At 41.4% G+C, this 14,299-nt stretch overlaps 1 protein-coding gene across 5 annotated transcripts in view; it reads right to left on the bottom strand.

The window, feature by feature from the left end:
- Positions 1–14,299, bottom strand: part of TRIM44 (tripartite motif containing 44) — a 118,810-nt gene that overhangs the window by 31,530 nt on the left and 72,981 nt on the right. Inside the window, exon 5 of one of the 5 annotated variants that reach the window (XM_032640525.1) lies at positions 6,796–6,912. The exons of 2 other annotated variants lie outside the window; for them this stretch is intronic. In XM_032640525.1, coding sequence (XP_032496416.1) covers positions 6,837–6,912 — 76 coding nt within the window. In that variant the 3' untranslated portion in view covers positions 6,796–6,836. Of the gene's footprint in view, positions 1–6,795; positions 6,913–12,483; positions 12,813–14,299 lie in introns of those variants that run through there. 2 more of the 5 variants (XM_032640524.1, XM_032640526.1) reach the window with 2 other exon arrangements.

Below are 14,299 nucleotides of genomic sequence, written 5' to 3'. Positions count from 1 at the left end.
TATGCACACACACAGGGCATCCCTCGTTTTCTCTGGAGTAATGGGAGCCTGGGCAATGCTTTATTCATTTACCCACATAAATTAGAATGGAGCATTGAAAACACCAGTGACATCTACACAGATAACAAAATGTATTCGTTATGGTCGGTGCTACTACAGTGACAGGAAATGCATTCCTAATGCCAGGACATATGAAATAATGTGTTGCTGGATTCTGTGTCCATAAAAGCAATAATGAAGAAACAGGAGTGGGTCAAATAAAAGGAGTAAGAGGGGCACGGGGGGTGAGGTCTGGGCAATGTCAGTGAGACGGCACATCCACTGGATTCACGGGAAGAGAGTTATGATAGTTTAAAGGCAGGAGAGGCGAGAAGGGCATCTGGCTGACATTCTGGAGAACTGAGGTTTGAATCCTGGCTCCGCTATATGCCAGCTGTGTGATCCTGGGCAAGTCATGTCAATATCCCCTTAGTTACGTCAATATCCAGACTGCTCACTTTTAAAAGGAGGAGAGCTACCTCACAGGACTGCGTGAGGAGGACATGAGAGAGCGTATGTAAAGTGCTCAGCTGCTCTGGTGGTAATAAGCATATGACCAACATTAGCTTTCCTTTTTCTTCTGGTTATCACGAAATAAATGCACAGCTCTGTGATTTCAGGCATCATCTAGCTCTCTGAATCTCCAAATCCAAGTTTCTTCTTCTGCAAAGTGGAGCTAATAACACCTGCTCTCCCTACTGCATGAGCTTATTATGAAGAGCAAGTGAAATGGAAAGTTTGGCATATACTATTGATTGGCTGACTTAGTCATTCTCAACTCACTCTCCCTGCTGCGTTCTATTCTGGAGTGTGGAAGGGTTAAATATGTGCATACCGAGCCTGTACTGCAGTGGCGGGATGGGGACATGGAAGGAGCCCAGTTCAAGCCTGACACAGAAGGATAAGTCTTGCGGTGGTGGGCGGGGGCAGTGTGCTGGGAAAGCGTTTACTTTTCTGATTAATACAGACATGGCCCTTCTTTTGACCCCTTCTCCATGCTTGAACGTGGATATGACACCCAAAGCCGCAGCCCTTTTTCAATCATAAGGCAACAATCACGAAGGAAAAGCCCAGGGAGTCTCAGAGGCACGTGGCAGTACTGACATCATTAGCCACTGAACCAAAGCCAGCAGTCACCTCCCTCCACACTTATTATGTGAAACAAATAAACCTTTGTTTGCTTAAGCTACTGATACCAGAGTTCTCTCTTACTCAAAGCTGAGCACAATTCCAATACAGTGCGTTAAGTACTCCGGAGTATTAAAAGCCCCATATATATAACGTACATGATCTTCCCTCTGCCAAGAAGTTCATTCCCTTGGACCCGTCTGGCTAATTTATATATATCCTTTAAGCATAGGTTTAGTAGTATCTCTTCTAGGAAGCTTTCCAAGACCCTATCCCTCACATTTTCCCCACCCTCTGGACTTCTCAAAGCACTCCATAACACCCCTATCAGTGCACGTTACACTGCTTTGTAATGATCCGTTTACTTGTCTCTTTGCTCCACCAGTTGCTTAAAATGTCTCAACAGCAAGGATCCCTATTTTAGCCATTTAAAAAATTTCGTACCACTTGTCATAATACCTGGCACACAGTAGATAACTCATTAAGGATTTGTTGAAATACTGAATAAAACAACGAAAGAATGACCTGAAAGGGCATGAGGTAAATGATAGCCTGTGTAGCCTTAGTATCCATTCATATTTTTGAAACACTGCAAATAGCTTTCTAATTCCTATTATTACTTTCAGGGTACCTAGGCTGGGAAAGCATAGATCTAGACAGTGATTTACCGTTTTCAGTCATTCCACTTGATCCTTATTTGAGTTCATGACATTCCCTTATTCCAGCCTCCTAAATTATTTTCTGCTGTGTATTTATTGAGTCCATACTTATCTACACAAAACTAATTTTATTTCCTTCCTTGTTGTTTTAGAATTTACCCTTGTGATAACCAAAGACATCCTGGGAATAAATGCTATCTGGCACCAGAATAAATGTTCACACCATCCAGCAGCTCCCTTCCTAGGTGTCTTGAGCTCTGTCTGTGTGACTGCAGCTTCTGGAGGCGTCCTGCTGTCTCTGCCGTGTCTGTGTCCTTCCCATCCTTGGACTCACAGCATGCAGGTCCTCAGGCTGAGCCTAAAGTATGTGGTTCTCCAGCAGGAAACAGATGTAAACTCTCGTGTCCTCTCTCTTCCAATAAAGCCAGCTTGTCTCCATTACTTATATAGATCACAGCCTTCTTGAAGTAACATTACTAATCCCATTGCAAAATATCCAGAAAAATGCATTATGATTCAGATTATAAATCAGAAACATGTTCTATTAATAGGCACATTACGTTAAAAAAAAGTCTAAAAGGTGAAGTGGTCTCCCTGTGACAGTCACCAGTGGCCAGCCTCAAGTCTGAACTCCCGTTCCCTTTGCCTCTAATGCTCACCATGCCCATTTTTGCTTGGCTGGCCCCTTTGTTCAGTCTGGTTTCAGCTGAAAAGTGACCTCCTTAGCCCTTCTTTGAACACCTTATCTGTAGCAGCTTCTTCTCCCCAGCTCCCTTCTATGGAGTCACCCTGTTTCATTTCCTTTCTAACACTGCTATCTGAAATTATTTTCTTTATTTAGTGGTTTACAAGTTTTTTGTCTATCTCTTCCCACTTGAATTAAATTCCACCAGAGAAGGGATCTCATCTGTCTTGTTCGCCCTGTATCCTCAGCAACAAGAGCTGTGTCTGGCATAATATAGGTGCTTCATAAACTGTGTTGAAAATGAATAAGAAGAAAATGGACAGTGTGCATTCACTCAGTGAATCCATTTTGCTGCCCTTTACTTGAGTTTCCCTTTGGGAGTGAGGATGAAGATGGGGTTGAGGGCTATCATGAATCCTTAGAGGTGGTGAGGTTAGCTTTGGGAGGCTATGTGGAGTTACGGAAAGAGCTAGAGTTCTGGTTCTGCCACTTTACTAATTGGAACATGTCCCTTACTCTCTCTGAGCTTCAGTTTTGTCATCTGAATGGTAAATTGTTTCAGAAGATCAGTATAACAATTAAATGAGACAGCGATGGCACACGGTAAATAAGTTAGTCCCCCTTTGCCTGTCCCTTAAGGCTGTAAAAAGAGGAAGTAGTCCAGGAGCCCCAGGAAAGTGGTCTAATGCTTTTTCCCATTCTAGCAGTCACCTTAGCAACCGCGACGATTCTTCACGGAGATAATGTCAACCTGCCGTATCACGGAGGTTAGCCCACAGGCCAATTTTGAAGTTCTGAGTATATTCTCAAAACACTGAGCATGAGTCTACTTTGAAAGATTATTAGAAATTTATTCCTCTCTTCTCAACCTTACATCAACTTACATTAAACTGAGGCTGATGTTATTTCACAGAGGTAAGCTTATAAATCTGTTTTAAAGAGCTCTGGGTACTGATCCTGCCACAACGTGTGCTTCTTGTAGTGTCATCAAAAGCAAACATTCAAAGCCATCAAAAATTTGTGGTCTCCAGGCCTGCTAGAGAAACTTCTGGTGACATCTTCTTCGATAGATATTTACTTGTTTGAACACACGTAATTCATTACACTCAATTTATTCTACCCATTCATTTGTTAATTCAACATGCATGAACTGAGCTCCAACTGCACGTTTGGCCCTAGTAGTAAGAGTTACTATATCCTAGCAGTTATTAAATGTTAAACACTGTGCCAAACCCCTTATGAGCATCAGGTCACCCCACGGGCATTATGATTATCCCCATTTTACAGACAAGAGAGCTAAACGGAGGAGTTTACATAAATTGCTTATGTGGACAACTAATGGTGGCTAGTACTTTAACCTAGGTCTTTCTGACACCAACCCCATTCTGTTTCACAATACTCTAGCAAGCAGGTCTTGAAAATACACTTGGTACTTATCAGGGTCCTAGGTACATTCCTGAGTTAAAAAGAAACAAGGCTAGACTACACGACCTTTCTCACGGTAGGCACTCCATCTTCTTCTTCTTCGCATTCCCACCTTAAACAACGATGAGAATGTGGCTCCTGTTTGCAAAGATGTAGCAGAGCCAAGGAGACAAGTCTGCATGGAAGACCGTAAGGAGAAGCCCAAGACCCAAAACTGTACAGGGTACAAAATGTGGGAGTGATTATGGCTAGAGAATGGGTTCTACTCTATAAGCTAGCAACAAAATGAGGAGACTGGATTAGCCTGGGCATTAGAGACTCAAATGCTTACAGGGGCCTAGTAGGTAATATGAATGAATGAAGTGAATAAATTGGGCCAGGTGGAGTCTGGTAAATTGCAAAGTACATACCCCATCTAAGGAGCCAGCTGGTCAATGTCATGGGTAAATATAGATCCAGTATTGGCAGAAATTTTGAATTTCCAAAAGAAGCTGAAAAAAATCTGCTTTTTGACGTGAAATCTCCCAATTTTTAAATGCTGGTCAGTAATTCATAAATTGAAAAAAATACTTTATAAGGCAAACAAAACATATCCTTAGGCTAGATTTGGCTGATGACCCATCAGTTTGCGGTTTCTGAATTAGACTATATTTCATAATCTTTTCATCACCAAGGATCCCCACGTACCCTCCAAAGGTTCAGAATTTGAAACTCTGTCTAACATACAACATTTCTGAATATTTAATTAGTTTTCTTGCACGAGTTAAATAATCAATAACTGACAAATCAGGTCACCGTGGGGGGAAAACCGCTAACATAACTCTGCCCTGTTGCAGTTAAATGTAAGATTTCCCATTATAAGTTTTGAAATATTGAAAATAGTTCATAGACTTTTATTTCTATCTTCATAGATCCTTCTGGGGTCTGAAGAGCCCAGTCAGAAATTAAACATGTAGATTTCTAAGATCTGGTGACAGTGAGGCATAGTGGGAAAACGTGGGAACTGGAGTCAAACAGAATTGGGTTGAATCCTAGCTCTCCAGCTTAGTAGCTGAGTGAAGGTCAGTAAATTATTTAGCATCTTTTCCTTATTTGCAAAATGGGAATAATTTGTGATCCATGTTTTTCTCTTACCATCACCATCTAATTAAAAGAAGCAGCCCAGGTACCAGCCCACTTAATACCATTATGATGATTAAAATAGTTCCAGCTCACAAATGAACAGAACAAAAGGTCATCTATCATGAACAGGAGCTATGACGACATGCACACTGATGGAGGAGGAGCACACCTATGACCTTCTATTACACCTTTCATCCAAGGAACTCCAAGTGCTTGATGACAGCCCGAAATTAGAGCTGGTGTGTTTATGAGTCTTGCCTAAAGTCGTGCCCTGCCTTAGGTGAGCAGATGCCAGAGGGTCTACGCCTTAGTACCTCTTGCTAAATAACAAAAAAACTGCTTCTTTGTTGCCACCACTAACATATGTATTAATAACTGAACTCATCACTATATGATTTTATTATTCACAAAATCATTCAACACACATTTATCGTGTGCTCCTCACAAGCACCCAGGCTGGGGAGGCACAAGTCAGCCCCATTTTGTGAATCAGAAAACAGGTTCTAAGAAGTTGGAACTAGCTTATGGACACCAAATTAGTAAGAGGTGGAAGTAACTCCAGTGACTTCAAATTCATGGCTTTTCTCATTAACCCGACCTATAAGAGGCCACAGCAAATGAGACACAGGGGTGCTGTTAGGAGCCACGTGCTAGTTGAGTGAGCACTATTCTGTTTATCTGTGAAGTGCTAGGTGTATAAGAAATGGAACTTGTTCTGGGATGAACGAGAGATACAGGCACTTAGGGGCACTCTGTTGTCTAACTATAAAAAACTGTGTTAAGAAAAACTAAATTGTCATCTTAGATTACACACTAGCTTGCCTCTGCAGGGTCGCAGAGCAGAATATTGTTCAATTGTGCTTACCTTTTCCAGTTTACCCTCCTGGCCTGCCCCCACCTGGGAGAAGAGAAGCCCTACAAACCACATGACTCCTCGGCCTCCCTGCCCCCCAACCTTTCCTACAGTAACTGACTAGACAGGCATGACCACCTAACTCAAGGGCAGCTAATTAATAGACATGAATTGGCTATATTTTCTCTTGGGACTGTGGTGAGGCAATGTTGAATCCTGCATCAGAAAACTGCTATACAGCAGGGGCCAAAGCTGCCAGGACAAGCTGAAATTATAAGGAAAGCAAACAGAGGATGCTGCTCTGTGGGGTGGAGAGTAAAGCAGGAAGCAGAAAGAGACAAAGAAAGAACAGAGACTGAGAGAGCAACTTCTGGTCTTAACCAATTCCCACGCCTATGCCCATCAGGTACAGAAATACTTCCTTTGATTGGGTCCTGTGAAATGTACCATGTCCTTTCCATACTCCACTGTGTTATCTGAGCAAGTGTGGGTGGATTTCTGTTCCTTACAATCAAATAGTCTCTGATTAATACAATAAGAAACAGGAGCCACAGTTATATCACAGAACAACTAAAAGAGTAAGAAATGGCTAAAAAAAATTTAAATCTTTTAGATCATACAGAAAGAGAAGGAGAGAATGAATGAATGAATGAGTCTTCAAAGTTGAAAAGACTCTATATTATGGCTGCCTCAAAATACTCCAAGTTTATTTCCATTATATCTATACTCTTTTTAGATATCTATACTCTTTTTAGAACGAAAAGGATTAAGCGTTGGCAAAGCTCTCTTCTTATAAAATAAAGCACAATGCTGAGGACTTAAACAGTGATACAGTACATACTTTCCCTTCGCGAACCACAGTTCAAAATTCCCTTGTTACTCACAGAGCGCACAATTATGATGTCCATTCTCCACCTGCCATCAATCAACTTACTGTTGTATAGCTCTGTTCAGGGTACTGGTTCAAATGGGTCAACAACTGTGAAATCTTCTCTGATTCCCTAGGAAGAATTAGTTACTTTTTATTCTGCTTCCCACTGCACTTCACACATCTATGTGGGTTCTCACACTGGTATATTATAATTCTTTGCTCATTTCTCAATCGGACTACAAGTGCTTTGAGGGCAGGGCCCATGGCTCATTTTTTAACCCTGTTGTGCCTCGCACAGTGTCTGACTTACAAGCTGGTGGAATAAATCAAGGCTCATTAACTTTGCCTCATGGGAGACTTCCTGGAAACAGTAATTAAGATTAAAAATTTTTTGTAACAAATCAACTGAGGTTACAACTACGCACACAAATTGTGTTTAACCATTTCAACTGAGTTAGCCTATAATTTTAGTTTCAAAAAAAGTACCGAAAGCATGTCAGAATTTAAATACCTGCTGAAAAGTTGCACTGCAAAACACCGCGTGGAGTTGGGGATAGGAAGGAGGTTAAACACCTCAAACTGTTAAGTACAGCTCTCATCTTTGGTGAGCTCAGACTGTACCATTAATTTAATACTGAAAATTTAACTAAAATGACCACATGAAAAAAGTGCTGAACCCAGCATTTTGGCCGAAGTGGTTAAAATGCCAGGATATGGAGGTGGACTGAGTTTCCTGGAAACAAAGTTAATGGGACAAGCAGACACAGGTTGTTGGCAACTCAGCTTTGTAAACTACTTCTTATGATGCACGGTGAAACACTCACCTCTTTAATAACTGCACTTTCCTACTGGCGAAGCTGAGGGAGGGGGATAGGAAGCCATTAACAAGTGTGAGGTGACACTGAAAGGGTTCTGCTGAAGAACCCATGGTGTCATTTGTTCACTGTATTCTCCACTTTCAAACAAGGAGAGCAGAGACTTAAGAAGCTAAACTATGATCAAGGTACTACTTTTTTTAGTGGAGACCCAAATAATAAAGTAGAGTGCTGAGATTTCAAGGCTACAGTAGGTGCCTCCTGCCACCTCTCCCACTAAATTAAAGTTATCTGAATCCCAGGGAAGGAGCAACTTGACTTACTCATCTAGTCATTGATGGAGAAGTTGGAACCTGGGACCAGGAGAGACAGTTCCTTCCTAATCTGCTTATGGAGAGCAAAGGGCAAGGAAGGTCCATCCTGCCTGAATCAAGTGATCCAAGAAGCAAAGGAGAAGAAAGATACGGCCATGTTGTTTTTTTTCAATGCAGTGACTGTTACCACATTAACCCTGCACAACAGAGAAGAGAGGCCAAATGACTACCAGACTCTCACCAATCAGACAAGTTACTCCTCTTCCCAAGGGAAGGAGTGAGTAAAGGATAAAAGAGGCAGAAGCGTTCCCTTGAGAGGGAGGAAGAGTGGCAGAAATTTCTGATTCTGTGCATATGTGGTATGTGGTGGGTGAGCATAAGGTTTGTCTTCAGACACCCAGGCTGACATTGTGAAGGTATTATCATAACATGAAATACACTGGAAGAAGTGTAGAAAGATGTCAGGATACCAAAAGATGCTGGAGAAACGTTGTGCATAAGGCTACATTAGTCTCATGACCTCAAGGCTCTATGTGTTCCCAAGGACCCCACTTTGGAGATGAAAAATAAATTCTATCTCCTTTTTGGATTCACAACAAACTCAAGGAGAAAGTGACCTACGAGCAAAGACAAAGAAGAAAGGCACACAACCCAATGGGCTGAGACAAATGCAAACTGGAGTCATTATAACCTCTTTCTCTCTAAGCCAACCTTCCTTCCCATTAGCATCACTCCCAGTAGTCTGTGGTCTCCTAAGACAAAGACTCCGGAGTCTTAGCGCCAGAGAGGGATAGAGCTAGAGGGAACCTCAGGGGTCACATCAAATTCTGGTCTTTCATTTTATAAATGTTAAACTCAAGCCCAGAAAGGTTCAATGACTTGCCTGAGTTTATATAACTAAGTAGCAGCAAAGCGAGGCTTGGAAGCCAGCGCTCTTGATTTAGATCTTTCTCTTTTATTTCTCAAATACAGCTACTCACTAAGTCCTCTCCAGTCCCCAAACCCACATTTCCCCCACCTATTCTTTTCTCCCCACTGCTACTGTTCTAATCCAAGCCTAGAATCCTAGAACTTCAAGATCTTTCATGTGAATCACAGCAACGATATTCTAATCTTGTGGACCTTCGGGACTCTTCTCTCGATCTGAAGTCACTTCTCACTTGCCTCAAAAGTGATCCCCTGCTCACTGGGGTGGGCTGCACCGTTTTCCCCCTGCTCTTTTCCCCTTGCCAGCATGTCCCATGCAGGGGCTGCTCTTTAGACTTTGCCTTAGAATGAAGGAGAAGGGAGCAGAGCTAAAGCTGATCCACAGTGGACATGCAGTATGTGAGAGAAGTAAATGTTTGCTGTCACTGAGATTTCAGGGGCACTTACGTACCCATCCAGTTAGAACAGGGCCTTGCTCAAAGAAGGCACTCAGAAGACTTTTTTTTTAACTGAATGAATGAATGAATGATCTCACTAATCCTCACAGTAATCTTATTTTAGATACTAGTATCATCTTCCTATTGCAGATGAGAAAAGCAAGGCCTAAGGAATTTAAATAGCAGGGCTAGGGTTATATAGCTAGTAGGTGATGAGGCTGGAATTCAGACCCAGAACCTCTGACCCCAAAGCCCATATTCTTTAACCAGTGCATCACACAAATTCTGAGAACTCTTAAAACCGCTGGAGTCTAAAATACACATTCAGCTTTTAATTACGTATTACCTTAAAGCTGCCTGATTATTTCATACACTAATCATGCCTTGATATCCACAGGGAATTGATTCCAGGATGCCCCTCAGATACCAGAATCCATGATGTTCAAGTCCTTTATTTACATATAATGGGGTAGCACACACATATAATCTTCTGACTGTCTTCTGCCATCTCTCCCTGGTTGCAGGCAAAGATTTCCTCCTAAAGACTTCTTTACTGACTGATGATGGTTGATTCAGGACAAGAGCTCACCCTTTTTACTTCCAGTTCTCAGGGAGTCAGAAGGCTGGCTTGAGCACTCCTCACCTAGACTCAAGAGCTCCAGAGGCGAAGACTGAATTTTAAACAGCTTTCAGGTCTGATGGAGATATAACTTTTGAAGGAGTAGATCACTTCCTTCTTCCCAGATGTCAGCCCTATCACTCAAAGGCAGGGAGGAAGAGAAATGCCTTCTAGAAAGATTGTTTTAAGGGAAGAAAGAGGAAACAGGCCTCAGTTAGAAAAGCAAGAGTCAGCACAAAAAATCTGTTTATTTTGGGAACTATCTCAGGATGATACATTTGAGTTTGCACCCTGCTTTTCCAGACAGCAAGCAGCCTGCACTACTGCTGGCTCAGACAGGTTCTCCAACCTCATCATGGACAAGGGACACAAGTCTGCAGCTGAAAGGGTGGCCACTGACATGAAAGCACCTCTGCAGCCCATCACTTGCCAAGGACAGGGAAAGAGCACTGCCCAAATCTCTCCACAGTCCTGAGTGCACAGTTTGCCCCATCCAAAGCTCTCACTGCTGCAGCCCTACCCTTCTCAGAAGGCTCAAACAGAGCAGACAGGGCATGTGTGTAGCTTTAAGTGAAAAGAGCAAAGACACTAGCCTGGAATACTTAGATTAAAACTCTTCTTTAGAGCAGGTGTACATGGATGAACTTTCATTTTTTTAATATTTATTTACTAAATTATCTATCTATCTATCTATCTACCTACCTACCTACCTCAGTGTAAGCCTACAGTGGTGATTTGAGAAGGCAGTAGAGAGAGTTGGCTAAGAATACAGACTCTACAGCCAGATGGCTTTGGTTCAAACCCTGGCGCTCTATCATTTACTGGCTATGTGACCTTGGGCAAATTATTTGGTCTTTCTGTGTTTAATTTTCCTTTCCTGGAAAATGGGGATAGTTAACAGCCTCTACCCCTATGGGACTATTATAAGGATTAAATGAACTCATGACACGTAACACTCTTAGAAAAGTGCCTGGCACACAGTAAGACCTCAATCAGTGTTCACTATTATAGCCATGATCATTATTATGTAAAGAAGAGCCAAGGATTCATGAGTCCTGGTCAGTCATTTTCCAAGTCTGGAACACAGCAAAGTACTGCTCATGTATATAGTTATCAAATAGTGTAACACACTTGCTATGCCTACTACTGAGATAAAGAAAAATCAAGTACAGATGCTGCCATTCAGAAACTCACAGGCTGTTGGTGGATAACAAAGGCAGATTCACAAATAACAGCTGCAGGAAAATGACCTGCACAAGGTGACAGACTGAGAATATAATCAAGTGAATCTAAGGTTTTCCTATTCCAAACGAGGGTTCTCTCTACAACTTTGAAAACAGGTTTTGCATAGCTATTTGTTTATTCAAAAATTAACTGAGTCCCTATAATGTTCTAGGCACTGACAGTACGGTGGTGAAAAAGACAAAGCTTTTACCCTCATAACATTTATTTTCTAGTGGGGAAGAAAGAAAATAATAAGTTAAATACATTTTCATGCAGTGACAAGTGTACGCAGAAAACCAAAGCAGGTAAGGAAGGAATGAAGGTCCGAAGAGGCAACATTTCAGCAGAGGCCTAGATAAGGTGAGAAGGAGCCATGTGAAGATCTGGGGCTAAGCATCAGGTGGAAGGGAACCCAAGCACGAAGGCCCTGAAGTAGGAAGGAATGTGACCTCCGTCTGAAGGAGAGTAAGAAAGCTGCATAGCTGGAGTGAGCAGTGGGGTGAGCAGCAGATGTGAGGATGATGGGAATCTCATCTTGTGTGACTTTATCGGTCCTCTTCCCCCCAGGTTACTCTGAAGCAAGTTCCAGACATGATATAATTCATACTGGAGCATTCTAAATAGAATAATTACATGACTTCCTTTGTATCCTAAAAGATCATTCTAGCATCCATGTGAATAATAAAATGGCGGGGTTACAGTGAGGGGAAGGATGAGTAACAGTGGCAATGAGGGAACGACAGTAGAATTCTTGGAGAGAAATTATGTGGCCCGGACCGGTATAGTGAGGGAGTGGAGGTGAGAAGTCCTTGGATTTGATGTATAGTTGAGGGTAAATCTGACAAAATTTGTTGATTAATTGGATTTGCAATGTGAAGAAAAGAGAGATACTGAGTATGACTCTTAGGTTATTGGCCTGAGACAAGATGATGTCATTTACTGCGAAGGAGAAGTCAAGGTCAGAAGCATGCTGGAGAGGGAGGAGAACGAGTTATGTTTTGAATAAAAGCAGCTATGAGAGCAAAGGCACAGGATGTATAACAAGAAGGCGTCACTCCAAGTCCTGACTCTTGCCACTCCTAGCTCTAGCTGGGCCACCTTGGACAGGTCACTTACTCTCATTCAATTTCCTCATCTATAACATGGGGATAGCAAAACCACCTCTCAGGTTTGTTCAAATAAGGAAATGAGATGTCTGTGTACACCCTGTAAATTGTAAAGGTGCTGAATCAAGGGTAATCTTCTTGTTTCCTTTGTTATTGCTGATAAATATTTGTTTAAATGACTCATACATGAACCTCAGGTTACAAACACAATTATGTCTTAACAAATAACATTATGAAAAGACAACTTTATATCATCCAGTTCTGTTTTGCTTGTTTAATGCTTATACTTTCGAAGGGTATAGAGCATCATTTACATTTCTTATTTGCATATCTTACTATCATTCATGTGGGTTATCGCATTTGATCCTTAATATAGACAGGGTGGGTGCTATGGCCCCTAGATGACTGATGAGGAAACTGAGGGACAGAGAAGTACTATCAAAGGCCTGACATCCTAGTCTTATTGCCTTCCTCTCTTGGTCTGTAAGTCAGAATACTGCGATCCTGGTGTATAATCCACTTGGCATCAGGGCCTGGTCATATCAGGGAAATTTCTGACACATAGAATGCTGAGCACCTCCATGACCACTGGTAAAAAAAAAACAAACACAACTACTTAGATGCAGCACTTAACAGTTTGCAAAATACTTATATATATATTTTTTCTTAGTTCCCCCAACCTGTGGTAGGCATATGATAGCTATTAGATGTAAGAGGCACTGTCATGTAACAGAAGGATACGCCCACTTTATACACTGACTTAAAATAGGAAAAATGACATTTTTCTGTATTGCTTTGTATTTAGTAATGTTCCTCGTCACTGTCTGTTTCAGTCATTCATTCAACCAATATTTGAGGGTCTACTCCATACTAGGCAATGTGCTGGGTGCTTGGTATACACTGGAACTAAAACTTTTTTATTGTTAAAAAGTGACACGAATTATGTTATTAAGACGAAAAGAACAAAAAACTTATTTATGATGGCTATTTTATTTTTGAATGGAATCACGGACATCCAAGTTTCATTTTCATGTCAATTAAAAAAAAATATCCCAGTGGCCCTCTCTAGACTTTCTTTTGCCAGGAATGTGTACCAATTTCAATTATTTGTACCTCTGACAGCTACACTCCCACTTGTATTAGACATAAATTACACCAATAACAGCAGAGAAATGGTTCAGAAGACCTAGTTTTTTGGAGTACAACAAGATTTCAACCTAAGAGATGTGGGCTCTTACTATATATTGCCTTACATTTCTTATACTCTCTTTCTAGATGGCAAATCAGCAGCAGTAGGTCTCAACATCTAGTGGACGATGAGCCACATCCAATTGAGGAACACTGTTTCTAAAGGATATTTATGTGATAGGGATTAAAGGATCCTTATGGTCAATAAGTTTGGAAATGCTGGGTTAAACAAAGTAAATAAGTCTCATTATCACAGGACTGCTCGAAGACTTTATTATACCATGGTACTTGTGGAACTCCAAGAGGTGGGTAAATAAGCAGCATTTGCCAAACTTATTGGACCACGGAACCCTAGTTTAAAAGACTAAGTCAACAACTCAATCAGTGTTCAGTCTAACATACATGGGAAGGCTCTGCACTGGGGGATTTCCACTTATAACTGCACATGACATGCATCTTTTCAGTAGGGTGCTGATTCTTTAAGCTTGGGGAGAGTTGAGCAGACACAGAACAGATGTATGGCCCTGATATGTGGAGGAGAGACCAATCACTATATAGTAAGCACCGTGAAAAAAGGGACCGTTTTTGGTTTTGATTTCTATGATAGTTGCAACACCTAGCGCTGCCTGGCACATAGCAGACACTGGAAATAATTTGTTAAATAAATGGCTAAATGGAATGAAACCTACAGAAATGAAAGGAGCTTATGTCAATTTCAGAATGAGTGGCTACATTGTTTTTCTGTCTTCAATGATTCTGATTTCCATATCTAGACTCCTAGTCAGTGCTTAATTTATTTTCTTAGAACAAAAGACTGAGAATTATTCCAACCGCCTTTTGCATCATGACCCTGCACTAATCTAATAAGAGAAAGGTTACATTGCTCT

Source organism: Phocoena sinus, chromosome 8, assembly GCF_008692025.1.
Source record: "Phocoena sinus isolate mPhoSin1 chromosome 8, mPhoSin1.pri, whole genome shotgun sequence".
Classification (NCBI taxonomy): Eukaryota; Metazoa; Chordata; class Mammalia; order Artiodactyla; family Phocoenidae; genus Phocoena; species Phocoena sinus.
This window is presented reverse-complemented; position numbering and strand designations above follow the sequence as displayed.